This window comes from Bos grunniens, chromosome 17 (assembly GCF_055505025.1).
Source record: "Bos grunniens cultivar Pamir isolate PY7600 chromosome 17, Bosgru_T2T1.0, whole genome shotgun sequence".
Classification (NCBI taxonomy): domain Eukaryota; kingdom Metazoa; phylum Chordata; class Mammalia; order Artiodactyla; family Bovidae; genus Bos; species Bos grunniens.
Window position 1 is genome coordinate 48,864,475 of NC_141181.1, and position 26,252 is coordinate 48,890,726.

A 26,252-nucleotide genomic window follows, 5' to 3' on the forward strand; every position below is an offset into this window, starting at 1 on the left:
GCAAGGCATGTGGGATCTTGGATCCCAAACCAGAGATTGAATCCATGCCCCTTGCATTGGAAGGTGGAATCCTAACCACTGGATTGCCAAGGAAGTCCTGAGAAAGGTCTGTAGATCAGAGAGTAGCTGTGGGCTAGACATTCAGGGCTGCCTTGGTCCTGGTGAGATTCACTGTATTTCTTTCTTTCTTTTTGTTAAGTGCAATAGGAGTTATCAGAAGAGTGACTGCCCAGAGGAGAGACATCTAGTCAGCTTCTCAGTGAGAGGAATGAGCTGTCGGGAGTCAGGACAGAGGCAGGGAGATGGCGGTGGCCTGGATGAGGCTGGTGGCTGTAAGGCAGGGGACTCGGCTGCCTCGAGACCAGTTTGAGAGAAACACAGCACAGATGGTTGGGTACCACATCAGAGTGTGCCACATCAGAGGGGTTAGGGGAGCCAGCAGGGAGGGAGTAGAATTCTGTGCCCACAATTCATTATCTCTGTTGTAGCATCTCGTTGGCCACCGGGAGTCTTTAAGATGCAGGCTGCTATCCTGTTCAGTAGTTTCCAGGCCACTCTCACCTTCCTTCCTGTGGAACTGACCAGGACCCAGCACCCTCTGGATGTGGAGCTCTGCCTCCTCGGATGCTGGGTGCTGGGACTGAGCAGACGCATGGTGCTGCAGGGGTGTGTCTGCACCGCAGAACTCGTCGTCTTAGATGAGAGGCAACCAGAGGAAACAAGGAACCCAGGCACGCAGGGGGCTTTCAAAGTGGACATTGCAGGATAATCCCTGGGATGCTCTACACGGGACTGTTCTTTGCTGTTTCCCCAGCTTGACACACAGCCGGTTCACAGCCAATATTTAATGGAAGATGGAATGAAAGGGGGCTTCCCTGATGGCTCAGTGGTAAAGAATCCACCTGCTGATGCAGGAGATGCAGGTTCAATCCCTGGGTTGGAAAGATCCTCTGGAAGAGGAAATAGCAACTCACTCCAATATTCATGCCTGGAAAATTTAATGGACAGAGGAGCCTGGTGGGCTAGAATCCATGGGGTCGCAATGAGTGAGATATGACTGAACGCCCGAGCATGCATGCATGGAATGAATGGACAGTAAGGGACTCTAGGCCAAAATGAAATAGGGACAAAATCCTAGCTGTCACTGAGCCAACATTCCAGATCGAGGTGGGGACTGGGGGAGGCAGGGTTTATGTTATGATGAATACAGAAACAAAACATAAGAAAGACAGTGTCGGGGATGATTGAAGAGGAATTCCATCAGATATGAAGAGACTAAGACATGGGAACATGATAGTATGAGGTGTCAGGGGGCAGCTCTTGATGTTATGGGGGGAGGGGGACCCTCTCAGGATGAAGTCGGGGCTGAGTCTGCAGGAACCAGGCATGCAGGGATGGAGGAGCCTTTTGGCAGGGGATCGAGGGCTCAGCAAGGGCAAAGATGCTGAGTGGGGACGCACCCAGCAGCATCTAAAACCTTACCTGGGGATTTCCCTGGTGGTCCAGTGGCTAACTCTACGCTCCCAATGCAGGGGGCCCAGGTTCCAGCCCTGCTCGGGGGACTAGATCCCACAGGCCATAACTAAAAGATCTTGAATGCCTTAATTAAGACCTGGTGCAGCCAAATAAATAAATCTTTTAAAAAAATAAACAATAAAACCATGCCTGGCACACAGTAGGCACTTAATAAGGAGATGGTGGTGCATCCTTCTCCCTGCAGGTGGGGGTGATGGAGAAGTTGGGGTGAAAGTTTAATTCTCTGCGGCAGTAGCTTCTAGCCATCTCTGTGTCATGGGCATCTCTCACTGGCTGGTGAAGCCTAAGAATCCTTCTCAGAATAAAGTCTTTGTAATTTGAAAGGATACCTGCACCCGAATGCTCACTGTAGCACCTTTCACAATAGCCAGGACATGCTGCTGCTGCTAAGTCGCTTCAGTCGTGTCCGCCTCTGTGCGACCCCATAGACGGCAGTCCACCAGGCTCCCCTGTCCCTGGGATTCTCCAGGCAAAAACACTGGAGTGGGTTGCCATTTCCTTCTCCAATGCATGAAAGTGAAAAGTGAAAGTGAAGTCTCTCAGTCATGTCCAACCCTCAGCGACTCCTGGACTGCAGCCTACCAGGCTCCTCTATCCATGGGATTTTCCAGGCGAGAGTAGTGGAGTGGGGGTGCCATTGCCTTCTCCAAGCCAGGACATGGAGACAACTTAAATTCTATCGACAGATGAATAGGTAAAGATGTGGTTCAGGTATACAGTTGAATATTACTCAGTCAGGAAAAAGAACAAAATAATATCATTCGCATTTGTCCAAGGTCACACAGTCATTCAGAGGAAGAGCTGGGACTTAGGCCAACATAGTTGGCTCTCAATTCCTAGATTGTTCTCTGCCGAGAGAAAATATTAAGTCAACGATAAACTCAGTGGTAGATGGACGTAGTAAAAATGAGAAGTTGGTGGGCTATGGTCTGGCAGTTAGTTGCACTGAGCTCTGGTTTTCTCTCCAGGGCTCTGCTCTTACGGTACAGGGGCTCTGACTGACATTCAGGGTAAGGAAGAAGACAGTGCTGGCCTGTGAGTCCCTCCAACTAATTTTCCTAGGTCAGCATCACTTTTCTCTCCATCTCTGTCTCTCATCCCCAGTGAAGTTATGTAATCTTTAAAATTAGAGCACAGCTTTTACTTTCTACACGCATAATGTAAGAAAATGAGGCAAAGTATAAACTTGGAAGAGACTAGATTGATTGTTGATTCCCAACCCTTCCTTTTACTGATGGGGAAACCCAAGATCAGATAATGATGATGAAAATATGAATGGGAATCATAATCATATTTTTGGAGCATTTTCTTTGTGGCAGGCAGTGAATAAGGTACCATGTATTGGATAATTAATCAGCAACCTTGAAACCATTGTCAAAACAGCTTCAGATGAGTCATAGATCAGCTTTTGAGACACAAATCTGCATTGGTGACTTGGAGGGAGGGATACTTTAAAATTGAATTCCAAAGTAAATCTCCAGCTGTGACAAGGAAACACTTCTTCTGCTCATATAGTTATTTTTCAACTGAGCAAACATTTTTCAATTGCCAAGAGCATCAAAGCCGTCCTTAAAATACTCCGAGGGAATTAGAAATGTAAAATCTTCAAGTAGGAGAAGGAGCGTGGAGATCAAGGTGTTCGGGAAAATAAGAACACATTATTTTTTCATTGTCTTTTTAAAAATAATATTCTCCCATCCCCATCAAAGGAGATGTCTCTCGGTTCTCCGGAGTAAATGCTTGCCTTTGCCTTTCTCCAACACAGGATATTGCTAACACGCTTCCCCACAGATCTCAGAGCACAGTTAAGTCATCCATCACTTGTAGATTGACAAGGGGGACCAAGAGCATTTCTGCAAAGCCACAGGCTAGCAAATACACATTCCATTCCCCCATTCTCTGAATTTAGCAATGGCAAAGGGTGTAGACAAGTAACCGTGTGATGCCACTGGGTGGAGAAGTCCAACCATGGAGTTCAGATTCCCCAGTGAGATACCTTAATCGCTCCCTCACAGACTGAGGATAATCGCTGGGTATCCTCTGGGAAGGAGAGTCTAGGGCATGTATCCCTAACCCTAACCTTCAGTATCCCTCAGCATCCTGGCTGAAAACAGATAGTCCACCCAATGGAGTAGAACTGGAGAGCGTGTGATGACAGAGCTGTGGGCAGGATCAAAGGAAACATCCAGGGATGGTGGAACACCCAGATGCCCATCCCAGCTGGGAGCCTGGGGTAAGTAGCCCAGTTACTGGTACCCAGAAAGAGGAGAATCAAACAGGACAGAGCTGTATGTGGAAAGGACCATGCTCCTGGTAGATGTGCAGCCAGAGGGAAGGGAGGGATTAGGGAAGACAGCAAGAGGGGAAGGGACAACGTTGCATTAGTGTTCCAGAGCTACCATAACAAAGTACCACAGACTGGGTGGCTTAAAACCACAGAAATTCTCCTAGCATTCTGCAGTCCAGAAGTGCAAAATCAGGGTGTCTGTAGGGCCAGCCTCCCTCTGAAGGCACTAGGAGAAAATCTTCCTTGCATCTGTTCTAGACTCTGTAGGCTGCTGGCAGTTTTCGCTTTCCTTGGTTTGTACATGCCTCCCTCTGAGCTCTGTCACCTTCCTCAAATGGCCTTCCTCCCCTTGGTCTCCTCCAGATGTCCAAATCTAGCTCTCCTTGTAAGGACATCAGTCATTGGATTTTGGACCTCACTTTTCAAATAAAGAACAATTTTTTTTTTTTTTTGCCATACCATGTGGCTTCAATGGAGAAGGCAATGGCACCCCACTCCAGTACTCTTGCCTGGAAAATCCCAGGGACAGAGGAGCCTGGTAGGCTATAGTCCATGGGGTCGCCAAAGAGTCAGACTCGACAGGGCGACTTCACTTTCACTTTTCACTTTCATGCATTGGAGAAGGAAATGGCAACCCACTCCAGGGTTCTTGCCTGGAGAATCCCAGGAACCGGGGAGCCTGGTGGGAAGCCGTCTATGGGGTCGCACAGAGTCAGACACGACTGAAGCGACTTAGCAGCAGTTAGCAGTGGCTTCAGTGGATCTTTGTTCCCTGACCAGGGATCAAACCTGGGACTCTGCATTGAAGAGCAATGAGTCCTAACCACTGGACCACCAGGAAATTCCCTTGGATTTCATTTTAGCTAAATCACAGGTGCAAAGATGCTACTTCCAAATAAGATGATATTCATAGACACAGCAGGGGATGGGGGTGAAAGGGGGTTAGGGCATCAACACCTCCCACTGGCTAAAAACCCCACCAAAAGCCAGAGGGCAAGGGAGGCTAGGGCTGTGGTCCATATGGGTCAGCACCCAGGGTCCAGAGGAGGGCAGAGCAGGGCAGAAGAGAGGGGCAGACCCTGCTATCTCTTTCCCCACAATTCTTTCCTGCTGCACTTTCCGCCCTGCAGCTCCAAGCATCTCTCAACCCTTAATGAATCTCCGTGACACCCTGGAGAGGTGAGGATTAAGATCATCACTTTGCAGGCCCGAGAACAAGTAGCAATTTCTCCCTTAAACAGCCCAAGTGATAGCCACTTTATTTTAAATTTGATTTTATGCAGAGAGATATGGGCACAATCCAGGAATTTTGAAAGCTTGATGGAAGAAAAAAACCTCCAAGTTCTCACCGTATTTCAGGGGTCAGGGAATATTTCATCCTAAGTTTGCAAAGGTAGAAAATGATAATCATTTGAAATTCTTAAAAATTCTCAGTAAATCTTGCCACTTCCCAGGAAATTCAATCCAGGATAAAGTCACCTGGGTCCTGGAACAAAGGGCCTCTTCTGACACCTGCCAAAATTAGGGGCTCCTGTTCTTGCTGGCATAAAATTTACCTTCATTTGTTTGTAAAATTTACTTATTTATTTGTTTTTTGGCTGCACCATACAGCTTGTGGGATTTTAGTTTCCCGACCAGGGATTGAACCTGGGTCCAGGCAGTGAAAGCGCCAAGCCCTAACCACTGGACCCCTGGGAAACTCCCCTGGCTTTGTATTTTTAAATAAACTGCAGGGAGAAGCTTTGCGATATGAACAGAACTGGGAAATGGTTACACGCCATCCCCTTGTCCGGCCTTATTCGTCTTCATGTATCTTCATGTATCTTCATATATCGCCATTCATCTTCTCACGACTGGTCTTAGTGCTTAAGAAATAGCTTCTTATTTGCCGTCTGTTGGCCCTCTCACCCACAACCCCCTCGAGTGCCAGTCCTCCGAGTGAAAGACCTGTCTGTTCACTGCTGACTCCTCAGGATGGACGACAATGTACACCCACAGTGTCTGCACATCGTAAGAGCTCAGGGTGAAGTCAAGCGGATTCTGCATCACTTTACCCTGAAAAGAGACCAGCATCTCCACATCTGTGCTGCCAGCTTGCAGAAACTGCCACATGGAGGTCTGCACCTGGCCTCTGCTCACAGGGTCTCAACTAGACACGTGAGTACTTTTTTCTTACATCAAAGAAGAACGGAAGCCCAAGAACTAAAGTTATGGCTCCAGCTCCCAGTCTGTGCTGGCCCCAGACTGCCCTGGACAGCCTTCGGTCCTGGTCTCCGCAGCCAGACCCCTGCCCCTCTCCTGCCCCAGCTGATGTTAGCGCTTTGGGCGGGGGGAACTGGAGGGGTGGGAGATGCTCAAAGCCCATGGAACTGGACCCAGAAGCTTTCTTGACCCTGCAGAAAGAGAGGATCACATCGCTGAGTAAGTGACAGCGGGGTGGACAAAAGAAGGCTTTGCAGGGCCAAGTTCTCGACTTAGGATGCTGCAAGGGGTGGGCAGTGTGATTCAGGGGGCTCCTTCCCAGAAGGATCAGTCTGCTAGAGAGTTGAGGGCCCTCTCCTCTGCTCCTTCCATCTCATTTATTCACAGGGAGTTAGAAGCTGTTGCTAAGTGAGGCAGAAGGTCACTGAGAATCTCATTAATAGACTCATGGCTTTTTTCCTGGGTTTAGGAAGGGGCTTGGGTGGCTCAGAGGTTAAAGCGTCTGCCTCCAATGCAGGAGACCCGGGTTCGATCCCTGGGTCGGGAAGGTCCCCTGGAGAAGCAAATGGTAACCCACTCCAGTATTCTTGCCTGGAGAATCCCATGGATGGAAAAGCCTGGTGGGCTACAGTCCACGGGGTTGCAAAGAGTCGGACATGACTAAGCAACTTCACCTTCACCTGGGAAGGCTTGATTCTAAGAGAACCTCCCCAAAGAGGCCCATTTCCCGTTTGGTAAACATTTATTTTGCCTTTCTGCAGTTTGCTTTTCTTTAAAATGAGCAACAATTGGGGGAATTCATTTATTTCAAAGACCAGCCCATTGCCTCACTGGCTGCTAAAGGTGACCTAAAGACTTGCCTCTTATTCAGTTTTTTTTTTAATGTCTCATCTTCAGTCAAGTTGCAGTTTAATTTGCTACTTTCTTCCAAATAAAAATTTCTATTTCAGCTGCCTATTAATGTACTAAAGTTTATTCTAGAATAAACTTTGAAAACACAGAAAATAAGAGAATAGAAATTCCTCCAAACTGATGCTTTTATATCTTCATGCTAATACAGTTCCTAATTGTCCACATCTCTTTGCAGAGTTGAGGTTAAATTGTACATTCGAGGGGAAGAAAAATGATGACATCACATGAGTTCAAATCTAGCCATCAGAACTCTGAACTCTACTCCACTGTGTGGTCAGCCTCCCTGTGGTCACTTGGATGCAGACAGTTTGAATTCTTTTACAGTTACTTGCAAACGATAGGATTCTGGGTGTGTGAGTCATCATTTCGTTTTACCTTAAAGGTATTACAAAATCACAATAACAACAATAATAATACTTTGCTTCAAAGAGGGGTTTCTTGTGGCCAAAATAATATCTCATATCCTAATAATGACTTTACTTTTCACAGTATCTGGATGTCTTATCTTTTTGAAATAGGATAAAAATTAGGCCCTTATAGGCTATAATTTACGTTAACATAGGGCTGCAAATCTTCTCTCTAAAGGGCTAGATAGAAAACATGTTAGGGTTTGTGAGCCAAGAGGCAAAACTGAGTATATTAACAAACTACTTATATAACTGTTTAGAATGTATCTATTTGAAAATGAAAAAGTCGTTCCTAGCTTGCATGATGCACAAAAACAGGCAGAAATTGAATTTAGCCCATGGGCTATAGATTGTTGAGGCCTTTTCTAGGACATGAAAAGTCAAGAGAAGTCTATGGTAGAGAATACCTCCTATGGGTATGTCTGTTGCTATGTCTGACTAGCATCCATTCCTCCTTTCAGTGGAATCAGATTTTCCCATCATGCCCCATGCCTACCAGCTCTTAGTCTGATTCCAAACATGCTCCAGGGGAAGGTGTTCCCTAGGCCAGGCCAATGAGAGCATCACATTTTGTTTGGCTTCCATGATTGGCTTCCCAGGTTGGATACATGATCCAAGCCAGCCAATCAGTTCCAATCAGAGCAGTCCTAAGAATTTGCTTGACTGGTTGGCAATGAGTTTTCACTCTTTTCCTGATGGATATGATACTGTGAATATATCAGCCTGGCACTACCAGGAGTCCCCTTAGGGACAGAGTCTCCTGGACACTGATTCTAGCCAAGAAGAGCACAAAGCTGACACAGGACAAGGAGCCACCTTCCATGATGACATCATTTGCACACACACTCACACACACACTCCATACTTGATACTCAACCTGTGCTCCACTGACCAGAAGCACTGGCATAACTTAGGAGCTTTAACAAAATACCCAACCCAGACCTCCTAAATGAGAATTTGCATCTGAAGAGAATCGTCAAGTGACCTATATGCACGTTAACATCTGAGAAACACTTTTCTAGACTTTTAAAGTTACCTGAGCTGGTGAATTCATCATGCTTAAGCCAATTTGAGTTGGCTTTTCTGTCACATGTAACTCAAAGAATTCTAAATGATATATTTCTTAACCCAGTGTCAATAAAGCCTGCTCATTCCAATTTCTAATGCAATTATTCACTCAGTTGTGTCCCATTCTTTGAAACCACATGGACTGTAGCCTGTCAGGCTCCTCTGTCCATGGAATTCTCCAGGCAAGAATACTGGAGTGGATTGCCATTTACTTCTCCAGGGGATCTTCTCAACCCAGGGACAGGTCAAGGGTCTCACACATGGCAGGCAGATTCTTTACTGGCTGAGCCACCAAAGCTGAACAGAAATTAGTTTTTGAACATCCACACCAGACTCCATGTCCGTGAAAGTGAATTCTGGCAAAAACAGTTGGAGCTACACTTTAGAATACTTTCCCCATGCCTTTGAAATGCCATCATCTTTACATCTCCTAGAAGGGGGTCTTAACACTTGTGCACAAGCCTAGGAATGGCTCTTGAGAATAGTTTCAGGGCTTGGCAGACGTGGGTGAGTGATCCTTCTAGCCCCTTACCATTCTCTCTCCCTTCCTCATTTCCAGCTGTACAGGGAAGTTGGAAACAGGGATTTGAATGTACTGTATTTGTGCTGTGTTCTATTTGTGTCAATTATATGTTGATTTCTTGTGCAATGAGACAGAGACCAGGGTAGTCATCTAACTTTTCCTCTGCACCTATGTTTCCCAGACCTCTTGAAATCTGATGGGGCCATGGGGACTCCTTCTGTCCAAGGATGTGTGTGAAAGTGTCATTTGTAATCTGTTGGCCATTGCTTAAAAGAGCTTGCATGTGACTCAGACTGTTCCTGTATCTTTGCCTCCAAGAAGGCCATGTTGTTTCTGCCGTTTTAGCTGCAAGATGATGACATATCCATCAGCCTAGATCCCAGAGGGACTGCCTGGAACAGAGCCCCCTATCATCTAAGCCATGTGGTATAAGCAAGACCAACCTAGGTTGCATGAGGAACCTAAGATTTGGGGGTGGTTTACACCAGCAGCAAACCACACTCATCCTAATAATGTAGTGGCTTAAAGATTCCTTATAAAAGGGGAACAGAAATAAAAAGAACTGGTGTAGAGTTCGAGAAGAAAAAGTAAGTAAATACTATATATCTGGCACAGGGGAATAGCAAATGTCATAAAATAGCAAATGTCATAAAGCCAGTATAAAATTAGCTGAAGTTGAGAAAGGCTGGATTAATGAAAAGTAGCGACTTCCAAGCGGGTAGGAAGATGGAAAACTTTGAATGCAAACATCCCATAAAACAATTGCAGCCAACATCCTGGGGAAGCTAAGAAGGACATCAAGGTGCAATCAGATAGCTGAATGCAGGTGCATCCATGCTCGCAAAAGTCTTACCATGGCCAAGGGCACGATGCCAACCAGGTCCTTCTGGCTGATGAAGATCTCTGACACTGCGATGTCCGTGGTCCCCCTCCGTGGGTATTCCACTTGCCAGGTGATGGGCTGGCTCCCTGAGAGGCTGCTGAAGCTGGCGATTTCAAAGTTCATCTGCACAACCTCATTGAATAAACTGCTGCTTCTGGAAGAGAGCAAAGGAAAAGAGCTTTAAGTTGACTTTGTTTGGTGGCAAAACCTTTCAGTCCCTTGGCTTACTCCCTCACAATTATAACTAGAATACAAGGATAAAGCAAATGCTTTTCAGGCATAGCACCGGGGACTTGATACGGCTTCCCTGGTCGTTCAGAATCTACCTGCAGTGCAGGAGACCAGAGTTCAAGCCCTGAGTCAGGAAGATCTCCTGGAGAAGGGAATGGCTACTCACTGCAGTATTCTTGCCTGGGAATTTCCATGGTCAGAGGAACCTGGCAGGCTAAAGTCCATATGGTTGCAAAGAGTTGGACACGACTGAGGGACTAACACTTTCACTTTTTTCTTTCATATGTATTTTTAGCAAGCTTGTCCCAGCAATTCTGCTGCTTCAGAAATGGCCGACAGTACAAAGATCTTAGTTTTCACATGACAAAATGAAGGCCTAAGTAGCATAAATCGCTCATCAACCACACAGCTAGTTAGAGGCAGAAAAAGCTGAATGTAGAATCTCCCATAGATTTAATTATTTTAGATCCATTACCTGGTTTCCATTGCTGTTGTTTTTGTTTTAGTCACTGTGTCTGACCCTTTTGTGACCCCATGGACTGTAGCCCACCAGGCTAAAGCCTAAACATTCATTATCTGGCCCTTTAGTCAAAAAGTTTACTCTTTCTGTGGGATTTCCCAGGCAACAGTATTGGAATGGGTTGCCATTTCCTTCTCCAGGAGTTCTTCCTGATCCAAAGATCAAATCCATGTTTCCTGCATTGGCAGGAGGATTCTTTACCACTGAGCCACCTACATGAATCTGAGCAAACTCTGGGAGATAGTGGAAGATAGAGGAGCCTGGCATGCTACAGTCCATGAGGTTGCCAAGAGTTGTACACGAGTTAGAGCAAGACTGAGCGAGAATCACGTCTTCCAATTCCCAGCTCTGTGCTCTCAAAAACATTCTGCTCTAATGCAGTTGGGGAGTTGAGTATGGAATTACAAGACACCAGGAGAGTTTCTCCTGGGCAGAGATGAACAAACTGTGGTCTGTTGGCCAAACCGAGCCTGCTGCCTGTTTTTTTGTAAATAGCTTCTTTGGAATTACAGCCCTGCCTACTGGTATTTTGTCTCTGGCTGTTTTTGTGTTATGAGCACACGACTGAGTAATTATGTCAGGTAGTATATATCCTTAGGAGCCTAAAGTATTCATTATCTGGACCTTTACTGGAAAAGTTTGCCAGCCCTTGTTTTAGGAGGTTAGAGAAGAGAAAATGGGAGAGGTTTTCTGGAGCTACTGAAACAAAAGAATCAATATTGGTAGAAACAAGAAAGAAGAGCATACCAGGCATATAGCTGGGTTTGTAGGGTGGGCCAGGGAGATTTTTCTGACTTTGTTGTGACTCCATGGACTATAGCCCACCAGGCTCCTCTGTCCTTGGGATTTCCCAGGCAAGAATACTGAAGTGGGTAGCCACTTCTTTCTCCAGGGGATCTTCCTGACCCTGGGATGGAACCCGGGTTTCCTGCACTGGCAGGTGGATTCTTTACCACTGAGTTACCTGGGAAACCCTGAAGCCAGGCTGAGGGACCCCCAGTGCTGTTTGCCTCTGGGCTGAATATTGGAAGTGGTGGGCCAACAGTTAGCATTTTTCTCAGCTGGCAGCTACTGGGCATGCCTTGTGCTTTCAGGTGAATTGAGGGGGATTTTCCATGGCACATCAAGAAAGAAACGCCAAAGATGGTAACACTGTATCTCAAGCATGTGCTGGGACCACTGTCAAGAGTGATGGAGACCCTTCCCTTTGCTGGGGATGATCATCAGTTAAGGATGCATGTACTCAATCTTCACAGCTTGCCCAAAAGCCAGAAAGTTTGCTCCTCACTCTGTTACCCTTAGCCCTGCTCAGTGGCTGGGATGAGAGGTTACCAGTAAGGTTGTTGTGCCAACCAAAGCACCTGGCGGGACTCCTGAATCTCCCTTCCAGTACTCTGGGCTGGAAGAGGGGCCTTGAGGATAGCAATTTCTGAGATGCTGGCTATCCCTTTGGGAGGGCAAACCAACCCAGTGTCTGGAACCTCAAGTCATGGTCTATACAACATCAAGGGTGACTACTGGGACTTCCCTGGTGGTCCAGTGGCTAAGACTCTGAGCTCCCAGTGCAGGAGGCCTGGCTTAGATTCCTAGTCAGAAAACTACATCCCGCATGCTGCAACTAAGAGTTCGCATGCCACAACTGGAGATCCCACACGCCAAAAGGAAGATTGAAGATCTTGAGTGCCACAACTAAGACTTTGCACAGACAAATAAACAAACTTTTTTTTTTTTTAAAGGGTGAATTATTTGCCTTGGAAAATGAGCTAGACGTGTCTGGAACCTGGAGTGTTTCCAAACTCGGAGACCTCTTGGAGTTCTTGGTTCAGCAGGTAAGGCCTGCAGGAATCTAGGTCTGCTCAACTTCTAGACATCCTTCCTGCACACTCTGGCCAGCCTCTCCTTTCACTGGGCTAAAGACATCTCTCATTTCAGGGGTTTTCACCTTGCCTTCTTAGCAAGAACACTCATCCTTGGTATCTCCTTATCTTCAGAAGAGCTGGCCACTGGCTGTGCTTGCTGGGGGACACAGCTATTGGTTATTTGACAGACTATTCAATAAAATTCACTTTTTGAGTACTGCATGTGGCCAAAATCCAGTTGTCCAAAGATCCTATTGTGGCCCCGAAGGAACGCTTACACTGAGAATAATGCTGGGGAGTTGGCCACGTGCCTTTAACTTATCTCTGTCTTTGGGGTGGAAGACCCCTGACCTAAATATGATGTAGAGTGGTGATTTCCCAACTGTGGTCCATGGGACCCTTAGTGTATACCCAGGGGATGTGACGATGCTGGCTATGGGGCCGAAATTGGTCCTTAAGATACTCCTCTCCTCCATATCGCAACCACTACGGCTAAAGCACATTCAGTGATACATGTAAATATTGGGCATCCAAGGAGTAGTTTATTTTTTTAATATTTATTTATTTTAATTTTAATTTTTGACAGCATTGGGTCTTAGTTTCAGCATGTGGGCTCTTTCATAGTGGCTTATAGCTGTCTCTCTAATTGTGGCCCATGGGCTCAGTAGTTGCAGCAAGAGAGCTTGGCTGCCTCATGGCATGTGGGATCTTAATTCCCTAACCAAGGATGGAACCCACGTCCCCTGCGCTAGAAGGTGGACTGTTAACCACTGGACCACCAGGGAAATCCCAAGAAGTATTTTATTGAAGAATGAAAAAAGAAAGGAAGTGGGAAAAGGAAGGAGAGAATAGAATCTGTGACTCTATGGGTTCTATTCTCATAAAGTGTAGAGAGTAGAACCCGTAGAAGATGACCCATGACTCTTTCAGGGGAACATAGCCAGTGTCATGACCCCTATGCTGCCACTGCCAAACAGACTTTTTGAGCATAAGGTCAAAAGGTCACCTGTTACTGGCATCACTTATTACTGGCTGGGTTACTTGGGGCAACTCTACCCTCTTTTCCCTACTTGGCAAGTGGGAACTCAAATCCTTTCCTTTTCATGGAGTTGATATGAGGATTAAATAAACGAGCAAATGTGTCTCAGGCACTTAGAACAGAACTACGAAACATCAGTAAATGTGAGTTCTTCCTGATTTTAGCAGGATTTGACACTATGTTCCTTCTCTGTGACTTTAGATTTGGTCTAAAGCCACCTTTAAAGCATACCTCTTTAAGAACTTCCCTGGTGGTCTAGGGGTTAAGAATCTGCCTTCCAGTGCAGAGGACACAGGTTCAATCACTGCTCCAGGAATTAAGACCCCACATGCTGTGGGGTAACTCAGCCCAGGCGCCACAACTAGAGTGGCCTACATGCCACAATTACTGAGTCCAAGAACTCTAGAGCCCATGTGCTGCAAAAAAGACCCAGCACAGCCAAAAAACAAAACAAAAAAACATGCCCCTCTAGGGCTGGTCTAGGAGTTCCGTGAGAACAAGTCAGACTGTAGATGTTGATTCTCTGCCATTCATCATGAACTGGAATCTCTTCAGATTTGTATACAGTGCATTTACTCAGTAGCTATTCCTGCCAGACACGATGCCATGGTATGATCCATTTTGCCAGCAGAAGGGACCAAGAAAAGAAGTCTGTCTGCAATTCTGTCTGTGGCTGTGCTTTCCTCCTCTCTGAGCCAACCAAAATCTTTGTTAAGCTTTTGCCCTGGAGGAACCAAGAACCCTTCATGCCAGCCTATATGGGGCTTATGATATCGTTGGAGTAATAAAGAGAGGAATTTAAACATTTAACTGACTCCAGAGAGTGACCAAGAACGATCACTTGCAAAATCAATAGTGTAGATTTACTGTAGTAACTCTTGAAAGAAATTTTCAAAACTGGCTTAAAAAAAGCTCTTACTAAATAACAAATAAATTCCCCCAACAGTCACAATAAAGTTTGGACTACTGGAAATCCAATTTACCAAAACTCTTAGTTATTGAACTCTGTCTTGTAAGAAAATGAAGTCTTGGTGTATCTTAAGAAGCCAAAAGGACTTTACTTCCCCACTATAGGGTGTAAGGAATTTCAGCTTCAAAGCCATCAGCCAATCTTGGCAGCTTAATGACTGCAGAAAGAAATGAGACTAACAAAATGAAGAAATCAACCTTACTATAGGGAAGCAGCTCCTAGAGAACAGAATAATTTGGCTCAGGCTTTGTTTTATTCATTTTATTTCATGTGTATTTCATGAAGGCAAAGGACACATACATCCCCTCTGGGAAAGGCTTTATTAGATAGTTCCATTGACCCCACCATCCACATGAATGCCCTGATAATCTCTGGGAGCTCTCCATAGTGCTGAAGTATATTAGTTTGGCTGCAAGTTGCAAGTAACAGAAAACACCTTGGGCTGACTGACAAAGAAATGGGAACTTAATTACTAGGAAGTGTGGAGAAAAACACGTGGAGAATAGGTGGGAGAAAAGGAAAGTTACAAGATAATGAGAAGCCTGGACAAAACCATCTCTAGATGGGACACCACTGCTGATGCCAAAACAGATTTTCTACTGTCCTTGGTGCTTTGCATCACTAATCCCACATTCAAAGTGCTGAGTGGGGACATCTGATTGGCTGAGCTGAGATAACATGCCCTAATCCAGTATGTCAGGACAGTGAGAAAGGATTTGATTTGTTATTGAGAGAGTCATCTCTTCCATTCCTGTTCCCTGCAATTAGCATACAAGGCAGAAATCAGAATGCATAATGATGAAGGGCAGAGGCAGGGGTAAAGCTGTTGAAGGTTGCCCTGTTTCCCGACACCCTTGGATTAGACTGAGCTCAGACTTAAATTCTTTCCCCTTCTCTCTATCCCAGTTCCCACAGCTTAAAAATTTATAGGCGCAGGCAAATGTGGAAGGATGAGGGAAGAGAATACTTTACTGCAAATCATATTGATGCAATGACATTGCTTCAAAGGAGAATTGTAACCCTTAAGGAAGTAACCTGAGCCTTCCCTTTCTACAAAACGAGGGCTCTCAACCTTTGCTGAATGTTATGATCATCTGGGGAGATTAAAAAAAAATAATGATATTCAGGTCTACCCTGGACCAATGGAATCAGAATTTCAAGAGATGTCTTCAGATGGTAGTATTTTTAGAGCTCAGGCGATTTTAATGTGTGGTCAAGGTTGAACATTACTGCTCCACCAAAAAGGGCTCTCTCCCTCTGTGATCACCAAGCATTTTACTCCTAAATGGTTATGATTAATATTATTTTTTTGCTTCCTAGTGTCTACACAGCAATTGTATCGGACAGGTGTTCCAACAATGGACTCTGAAATAAGACACACTTGGGTGTGAATTCTGACTCTGCTCTTTAGTAGGGGTGTGATACGGGGCATTAATGAACCCATATGGGAACTAACAAACCCACTAGTTCTCAACTTTGATGACAATCTGTTATTATTTGGCGAAGGGGCTTTAACAGATTCTAAGGTCTGGGTCCCACACCAAGGATCTTCTTTCACTGGCCTGCAGTGGAACCTGGGAACTGGGATTCTTAAGGACTTCCCAGGTGATTCTCAGTCAGTGCATGAATGCTTAGTCATGTCCGACTCTTTGTGACCCTGTGGACTACGCAGTCTGCCAGGCTCCTCTGTCCATGGGATTTTGCAGCAAGAATACTGGAGTGGGTTTCCATTTCCTCCTTCAGGGTATCTTCCATACCCAAGGATCGAACCCATGTCTGCCTAGTCTCCTGCATTACAGGTGGATTCTTTACTGCTGAGCCACCAGGGAAGCCCCCAGGTGATTCTAATATGCAGCAAAGTTGAAGAATCCCTAACTTTACTGGTAGGAAAACTGGTTTCTTTAACTGTCTTAAGTCACCCTTATGAAGCTGTTGCAAGGATAAAAGGTAGAACATGTGTAGAGCTGAATACATACAATAGCAACTATCCATCAAATGGTAGCTCTTGTTACAGCAGTATTTCTCCTGTCCAATAACCTCACTGGACTTGTATATCTTTGTCCTCCTAAGGCCATGTGTCTTGGGATTTGCTGAACACAGCAGATGGGCAAAGATAAGACTTCCTCTGAGGTCCCTGGGTCCTGGTCTAAGCATCTTCCCCAGGCAGCCAGTATGGATCTTGCTGTGCCCTTGAATTTGACTAGACTAGATCCTGTCACTTGTTTTTCTTTCTTCAGTATGGTGGGTGAGCGTGAGCACATGTTTTTTGGAATCAAAGTTCTGGATATGAGCCTCACACTGACCCTCGAGACATGAGTAATCATGTTACTCTCTAACATGATTACTAAGAGAAATGCGGACTTCCCTGGCAGTCCAGTGGTTAAGATTTCACCTTCCAATGCAAGGGGTGTGGCTTTAATCCCTGGTCTGGGAGCTAAGATCCTATATGCTTCTTGGCCAAAAGTCCCAAACATAAAACAAATTCAACAAATCTGCAACAAATTCAATAAAGACGTCAAAAACAATCTGCATCCAAAAAAAAATCTTTAAAAAATTAACAAAAAGAGATGAGTTGGTGAGATGGATCATAGGTAAGCCAGACAAAAGCATGGACCAAGTGGTGCCCTTGCTAGGTGGAGAGAAAGAGCATGGAAGGTTCTAGCTCTTCTAGACACCAACTGTGTGGAAGTCTCCCACAAGGGCTTCAGGGAGCCCTTGGCCACACAATTGAATGTTCAGTTGTGGTCACATACTCCTGCTGGCTACTATTTTCCTTGCTGTGGAACCTGAGGCTTACATGGACCCAAGATTATGAGGAGTATGTAAAATATTATTTCTCAAGCTGCTGAAATTATAGCTTAATTTAGGTTACACTTTTGGAAGTGCAGCTGCTAAGAGAGCCTCAGAGATGCAGGTAGAAGAACCCTAGACTTATACACTGTGCAGTAGGCTCTTCAGTTTTTTCCGAGTCTTTGCAACCCGGTAGACTATAGCCTCCCCAGCTCCTCTGTCCATGGGATTCTCCAGGAAAGAATACTGGAGTGGGCTGCCATGCCCTCCTCCTGGGGATATTCCTGACCCAGGGATCGAACTCGCTTCTCTTGAGTCTCTTGATTGGCAGGTGGGCTCTCTACTCCTAGTACCACCTGGGAGGCCCTTAGGAAGTATAGGTGCTCAGAGGGCCTCAGAGAAGCAGGTGGAATAACCCTGGACCTACACCCTGCCCAGCAGACTCTGGGCTCTTTAGCACCTGGTTGGCTTGCTGGTGCTGCCATGGTGGTCCTTATTCTACAGGGAAAACACTGAGTCCATCCCTTGAGTCCAATTAGGCCATGAAGATACCCAGATGCAAGATCATGTGGAGAGACCAAGGTCCAGTTATCCCACCCCAAACTATTGTATCAGATAAATACAGTTCCATAAAAGTGCCTAGGAAAAACCAACAGAGGAATTGCCCAGAAATTCCCATCTACTGTGAAATAATAGATGTTTCAAGATGGTAGATTTGGGACTGTTTGTTACACAGCAGTGGATAACACGTGATGGCACTGACTGATACAAGTCTTTCACTTGATTCCCAAGGGACCCTAGCATCTCCCGTGTATGTTTCCAGCAGGGTACAGCAGAAGTCAAATAGGATTATCTAGAGATGTCAGCAGCAGGGAGGGCCTGAGAAGGAGCCTACCCCACTTCCCAGCCTCCTAAAGTCTGAGAAGTACAGGAAAGCAATGGAATTTTCACGTGGTTCCAGGCAAGGTTACTGAAGTTAGTATCTTGTAGGAAAACCTGTCATGGAAAACACCCTCAGAGACTAGGCAGAAACATGGAAACCTCATGAACATCAGCACTGAACCATGACCACATCCCAGCACCAGACAGCATTACTGTAGATGAAACATATCAGCCAGATTATCTGAAGACCTAAGGTTCCCTCACAGTTCAAAGCCTCATCCTTCCCACTTGGGTCAATTTTGAAGAAAATGGGACAGAATTTGAAAGACTATCAGTTGAATTTAAACCTGAAATGCCTTCAGTTCAGTTCAGTCGCTTAGTCGTGTCCAACTCTTTGCAACCCCATGAATTGCAGCACGCCAGGCCTCCCTGTCCATCACCAACTCCCGGAGTTCACCCAGACTCACGTCCATCGAGTCAGTGATGCCATCCAGCCATCTCATCCTCTGTCGGTCCCTTCTCCTCCTGCCCCCAATCCCTCCCAGCATCAGAGTCTTTTCCAATGAGTCAACTCTTCACATGAGGTGGCCAAAGTACTGGAGTTTCAGCTTTAGCATCATTCCTTCCAAAGAAATCCCAGGGCTGATCTCCTTCAGAATGGACTGGTTGGATCTCCTTGCAGTCCAAGTGACCCTCAAGAGTCTTCTCCAACACCACAGTTCAAAAGCATCAATTCTTCGGTGCTCAGCCTTCTTCACAGTCCAACTCTCACATCTATACATGACCACTGGAAAAACCATAGCCTTGACTAGACGGACCTTTGTTAGCAAAGTAATGTCTCTGCTTTTGAATATGCTATCTAGGTTGGTCATAACTTTCCTTCCAAGGAGTAAGCGTCTTTTAATTTCATGGCTGCAGTCACCATCTGCAGTGATTTTGGAGCCCCCCAAAATAAAGTCTGACACTGCTTCCACTGTTTCCCCATCTATTTCCCATGAAGTGATGGGACCGGATGCCATGATCTTCATTTTCTGAATGTTGAGCTTTAAGCCAACTTTTTCACTCTCCTCTTTCACTTTCATCAAGAGGCTTTTGCGTTCCTCTTCACTTTCTGTTGTAAGGTGCATGGCATCTGCATATCTGAGGTTATTGATATTTCTCCCGGCAATCTTGATTCCAGCTTGTGCTTCTTCCAGTCCAGCATTTCTCTTGATGTACTCTGCACAGAAGTTAAATAAGCAGGGTGACAATATACAGCCTTGACATACTCCTTTTCCTATTTGGAACCAGTCTGTTGTTCCATGTCCAGTTCTAACTGTTGCTTCCTGATCTGCATACAGATTTCTCAAGAGGCAGGTCAGGTGGTCTGGTAGTCCCATCTCTTTCAGAATTTTCCACAGTTTATTGTGATCCACACAGTCAAAGGTTTGGCATAGTCAATAAAGCAGAAATAGATGTTTTTCTGGAACTCTCTTGCTTTTTCCATGATCCAGCGGATGTTGGCAGTTTGATCTCTGGTTCCTCTCCCTTTTCTAAAACCAGCTTGAACATCTGTAAGTTCACGGTGCACATATTGCTGAAGCCTGGCTTGGAGAATTTTGAGCATTACTTTACTAGCGTGTGAGATGAGTGCAACTGTGCGGTAGTTTGAGCATTCTTTGGCATTGCCTTTCTTGGGGATGGGAATGAAAACGGACCTTTTCCAGTCCTGTGGCCACTGCTGAGTTTTCCAAATTTGCTGGCATATTGAGTGCAGCACTTTCACAGCATCATCTTTCAGGATTTGAAATAGCTCAACTGGAATTCCATCACCTCCACTAGCTTTGTTTATAGTGATGCTTTCTAAGGCCCACTTGACTTCACATTCCAGAATATCTGGTTCTAGGTCAGTGATCACATCATCATGATTATCTGGGTCGTGAAGATCTTTTTTGTATAGTTCTTCTGTGTATCCTTGCCACCTCTTCTTAATATCTTCTGCTTTTGTTAGGTCCATACCATTTCTGTCCTTTATCGAGCCTATCTTTGCATGAAATGTTCCCTTGGTATCTCTAATTTTCTTGAAGAGATCTCTAGTTTTTCCCATTCTGTTGTTTTCCTCTATTTCTTTGCACTGATCACCAAGGAAGGCTTTCTTATCTCTTCTTGCTATTCTTTGGAACTCTGCATTCAGATGTTTATATCTTTCCTTTTCTCCTTTGCTTTTCGCTTCTCTTCTTTTCACAGCTATTTGTAAGGCCTCCCCAGACAGCCATTTTGCTTTTTTGCATTTCTTTTCCATGGGGATGGTCTTAGTAGACTTGAAATGAACCAGATTAAGTTTTCTGCCTCCAGGCAGAATGGGAGCTTAAGGCAGACCTTGGATACACTGACAGGGAAATAAAGTTTGTATATATGCACACATACATATATACAGTTTGCACAATGGATTTGTAGGTTGGAAACACACCCACTACATTTGTTAGTGGAAGTTAAATATTGTGGAGCAAGTGCTTTTTAAATTTATGTTGGCTCTGCTGGGTCTTTGTTGCTGCATGCAGTCTTTCTCTAGTTTGGCAAGTGGGGGCTACTCTTCACTTCATTGTGGAGCACAGACTGTAAGGTGATGGCTCAGTAATTGTGGCATGTGGACTCAGATGCCCTGTAGCATGTCAGATCTGCCCAGACCAGAGATTCAAACCTATGTCCCCTGTGTTGGCAGGTGGATTCCTAACCACTGGACCACCAGGGGAGTCCCAGAGTAAGTGTTTTTTGAAGGACCATTCTAGCCTGGCCCTAGGATCAGCAATGCTTTTATCTCCCATCTCCTGATAATACAGTGCCCCTCTCTCTTCATTATTGCACCAATTTCTTTCTCCACCATTTTTCTCTCTAGTTTATTCCACTCAAAGCCACCAAGCTCCCCTCTACTTCAGTGCCTTTGCACCTGCTTCTCCCCATATATCACTGAGGTTCACTCATCACTATCTTCACCCTGTTATCCACGGCTCAGCCATCCACTTTATCTACATCATCACACAATGCTTTCTACATTTATATGCATTGGGTCCCTCACCATCTGCCCCTCTACCCTTTCTCCACTGTGAACTCCATGACAGAAAGGACACTGCATTGTTTACTATGATATCCTTGTGATACATCATGGTGCTGACCCTCAGGAGAAGCTCAATAAATATTTGTTGAATGAATAATGAATGAGTGATGCTCCCCAAGCCAGGTTCCCTGATATTCACACTCTTCTTTCCTTCCACTAGTCAGGTTAAAATTCATTTTGATACAAGAAGGGAGGAGTCCCCACTTAGTTGAAGAGGAGGGGAGATGCAGCCTTTGACGCTATCAGCCTTCCCAGAAGGGCTGAACTCCTTCCAAGAGAGAAGCAAAAAGCAGAGCCCATTGGAGCCCTTCCAGGAAAGACACGCTCCAAGGTCCACTACTAAAACTTTGCCTTTTCCAAATACCACAGAAGACAGAAATTGGATCCGCTCCAAAGCTTGCTATTGAATTTTATGCCTGCTGAGCACCACTAAATACATAATGAAGAGGCTGAATTAACTATGCAAAAGTATAATTTACAGTTAATGTCTGTAATTGATGAGCTGAGGGTCTCTGTGGCAGCATGAACAGCCAAGACTAAAAGGACTAGAGGGGATAAAGGAAAGTTTTATTTTTCAATAGAAAATAGGAGCATGCTCCACTCACCACCCAACCTGTGTGTCCATTTATCCATCCGTCAAGCACTTAGCAAGCTCCCCTCTTATGCCAGGCATGTGCTTTGGTACTTGAGATACACAAGTGAATGTGATGTGGTCCACAGTGGCTCAGAGACCTCTTCGAGTGTTCCTACAACCTCTGATCAATTCCTCATTTATTTGCTAAAGACACAGGGAGGAGACTGACCAGATGTGACATGTCTTGGAGCAGCTTTGTTCTGGTCCCCGTTCCCCTCTGTAGCATCCCGCTGCCCTGGTGTTTTCTAAGCAAGTGGGGTTCCAGCTGAGTTGAGAAGGTAGTCTGATTCTCACTCTACCGCTTCTCTCTGGTTTTGGGGTCCATATCATCCTCATTCTGAAAGAATGTATACTCACAATCTCTGCTCTTCTATATAATGTCTTCAACCCCAGCTGCATGTCAGAATAACTTGGTGAGCTTTTCCAAAACACCAGTGCTTTTCAAAAACACCTTCCTCACTTCTCTTCAGATGGTCTCTGGTGCGCCTGGATATCATTTTTTCTCTAATACAGCTTCCAAGGTTATGCCCATGTGAAACCAGAGTTAAGTAGAATTATTCTGCCAGGGATTGAGGGAGAATTGAATAAATATAGTCAAAAAACCTTCCAGTTATAAGATAATTAAACACTAGGATGTAAGGTATAGCATGATAAATTAACACTACTGAATGTTATAAATGAAAGTTAAGAGAGTAAACACTAACAGTTCTCATCAAAAGGAAATATATATATATATATTCTATTTCTTTAATGTTGTATCTATATGAGATGACAGATGTTCAGTAAAACTATTCTGGGCATTGTTTCATGATGTATGCATGTCAAATTATCATGTTGTATACCCTGAACCTTTACACTGCTGTGGAGAAGGGCATGGAAACCCACTCCAGTATTCTTGCCTGGAGAATCCCATGCACAGTGGGGGTTGGCAGGCTACAGTCCACAGGGTCACACAGAGTCGGACTGAAGCCACTTAGCATGCACATGTCAATTACATCCTAATAAAACTGGTAAAAAAAGAGAAATTCTTCTCATATTTTAAGGGAATAGTTTCAAATACAGAGACCTTACTCTTCAAGCACCAAGACCACAATCCCATCCAAAACACATATGCAGAGCCAGGTTCTAGCATCCTGGCCCCTCATCTCTGCCCCGGGTTCCCTGTGCTGCAGGAAGCTCCACCCAGTAGACTCTAGAAAGCATCACTCTTCTGGATGCTCTTTGCATTGGGGTCAGCAGTCAGAAAACCGAGCCTGTGACACGAGTTCTGTAAAGGGGGTTTAATTCTAGTTGTCAAGGTTTTGGAGGGTCAGAGAGGTCAAATGGGAGATGGCAAGGCAGTCAGAGACTATCAATGGGAAAAGATGCTCCTCCTTCCAGGGTTAATGACCAAAGGGAGAAACTGGTGACCCCAGGAGCTAGGTCCCTGGGGGAGAGCTGCAGCCAAGTCAAGAAATGCCTAGCAGGAGAAGAGCCAAGGAGACAAAGGACCCACTGCCTGAGACACCAAAGGGAGCAGGGAGGACAGCAAAATATTCTGACTTCTTTCTTCTATCCTATTTTGATCTCTCACTGGTGCCTCCCACTGGCTAAACATCACCATAATTCAGTTAGTGAGGGATCCTGGCAAATAGTTTGGAGGATCACAGAGCAAGGGAAGGGCAGGGAAGGGATCTGAGACCAAATAGGCAAACAGCCAGCACACACTCCTAGCACGGCTCCCACACAAGCAACAGCAGCTCAGCAGAAGGTACCCTCACATCCACTGCAGAACCTGCAGATTGTTTGGCTCGACTGAGAACACATTGTCAGTGATCATCCAACAGATGTTTAATGAGCACCTATTATAAGACCTGGCAATGCCCCTGTGTGGTGATGCTGAGTGAGAAACCCAAGGCTCTTCTCTTGAGACTGGCTTTACTGTAGGATCAGAGAGATGGGCGATGACAGCAAGATGTGTTGAGGACTAGGATCTAAGGACAATCAAGTGCAATTCCTGACACTGGCATAACTCAACCAAGAGGATCAGAGAGGGCTTCCCTAAAACGGGGACATTTGAGCTCAGACCTGAACTCTGAGTGGGTGTTAAGTCAGAGGAAATGAGGCAAGGGAATTTAGGAAGAGGGGACACTGTGGGTGGAGCTCTTTTGAGGATCAAAAGAAGACTGGTTGGAGTGCAATGAAGCTGGTTATAGACATATCCTAACATCTTGGCAGCAAGTCATAATTCAGCTGGTGAGGGATCCTGGCAAATAGTTTGGAGGATGGGCAGGGAAGAGATCAAACAGGCAAAGAGCTGACATACACTCCTAACATGTGCGTGAATGCTAAGTCACTTCAGTCCTGTCTGACTCTGTGCGACTCTATGTACCGTAGCCCACCAGCCTCCTCTGTCCATGGGATTCTCCAGGCAAAAATACAGAAGTGGGTTGCCATTCCCTCCTCCAGGGGATCTTCTTGATCCAGGGATTGAACCCACATCTCCTGCAGCTCCTGCGTCACCTCCGAGCCACAGGGGAAGCCCACTTCCAACACGAGTCCCACACAAACAGTAGCAGTTCAGCAGAAAGTAGTGGCTCGGGAGGGGCAGGGAGAAGAAGAAGAGATAACCTAAGAGAAGAGTCATGGTGGCTTGGATTGGGAGGCACCATGGAAGGGGGAGATGGAAGTTACGGAGAGAGGAAATCATTAGTACTTTCGATGGAGTGGATGGGGGAGATTAGAGAGAGAAGGGGCAACATGACTTAGCATAAGTAGCTTCTCTTTGCCATCTTCTTCAGCCACTTAGAACATAGATTAAAAGGAGGAAGGTGATGCTTGATACTGAGAGTTGTAGTTCTTTAAACAGGTTTTATTATTTCTTTACTACACTGTCATCCTTGGATCATTGATTTTCTCCACTGTGGTAAGTGGGACCATAACCCTCCTAACCTTCAATCCACCAAACAAAACAATGACTGGTTTCTCTTTCCCACATTCTCTGCCCCTACTCACTCCTTTGACCAATCCTGTTGACTCTGCCTTCAAATCCCTCTCTCCTTTTTTGCCATTTTATTTATTTCACCAAATCATTTTTAAAATTTTATATTGGAGTATAGCTGATTTACAATGTCATGTTAGTTTCAGGAGTATAGCAAAGTCATTTAGTTATGCATATACATATGTGCCGTGCTGTGCTTAGTCTCTCAGTTGTGTCTGACTCTTTGTGACCCCATGGACTGTAGCCCACCAGGATCCTCTGTCCATGAGGATTCTCCAGGCAAGAATACTGGTGTGGGTTGCCATGCCCTCCTCCAGGGGATCTTCTCCACCCAGGGAGCGAACCCAAGTCTCCCGCATTGCAGGCAGATTCTTTACCATCTGCTGCTACTGCTGCTGCTAAGTCACTTCAGTCGTGTCCGACTCTGTGCGACCCCATAGACGGCAGCCCACCAGGCTCTGCCGTCCCTGGGATTCTCCAGGCAAGCTACCAGCAAAGCCCAGTGCTTTTTCAGATTCTTTCCCATAGAGGTTATTACAAAGTATCAAATAGAGTTTCCTGTGCTATACAGAAGGCTATATTGGAGAAGGCAAGGGCAACCCACTCCAGTACTCTTGCCTGGAAAATCCCACGGACGGAGGAGCCTGGTAGGCCTCAGTCCATGGGGTTGCTAGGAGTCGGACATGACTGAGAGTCTTCACTTTCACTTTTCACTTTCATGCATTGGAGAAGGAAATGGCAACCCACTCCAGTGTTCTTGCCTGGAGAATCCCAGGGACAGGGGAGCCTGGTGGGCTGCCATCTCTGGGGTCCCACAGAGTCGGACACAACTGAAGCGACTCAGCAGCAGCAGCAGTGTATATATGGTAATCCCAGCTTCCTAACTTCTCTCTCCCTTCACCCTTTTCCCTTTGGTAACTGTAAGTTCGTTTTCTATGTCTGTGAGTCTGTTTCTGTTTTGTGCCACTTGGATGGACCTAGAGATGATCATACTAAGTGAAGTCAGACAGACAGAGACAAATATCATATGACATGAGTCATATGTGGAGCCTAAAAAAATGATGCAAATTACAAATGAATTTATTTATGAAGACATCTGGAGTCAATTCACGTCTGTCTGTTTACTGTGACCTCCTGAATCCAAGCCCTCTTCATCTTCCTCCTGGACCACTGTGGCTGCCTGTGCGCCTAGACTCTACTCTCTTGTTTCTCTACCACCTGTTCTCTTCCCAGGGGTCAGAGCGGGGGTCTTTCTATAATACACACCTCCTAAGGCCATGTGCGTCCTTAAAAGCCTGCCTGGCTTCCTGTTGCAGGTGGAACATAACCTGAAGTCCTTTCCTTGGACCCACCCTCTCCCTCTGAGCTCATCTTTTGCCTTCTCTCCCTTGATTGCTATGCTTCGGCTGCACTGAGACTCTTGTCTGCTCCAGGA

At 45.5% G+C, this 26,252-nt stretch overlaps 1 protein-coding gene across 1 annotated transcript in view; it reads right to left on the minus strand.

Moving 5' to 3' along the window:
- Window positions 1-26,252, minus strand: part of TMEM132C (transmembrane protein 132C) — a 453,869-nt gene that overhangs the window by 81,999 nt on the left and 345,618 nt on the right. Inside the window, exon 4 of the mRNA XM_086345975.1 lies at window positions 9,789-9,972. Coding sequence (XP_086202101.1) covers window positions 9,789-9,972 — 184 coding nt within the window. The remainder of the gene's footprint in view (window positions 1-9,788; window positions 9,973-26,252) is intronic.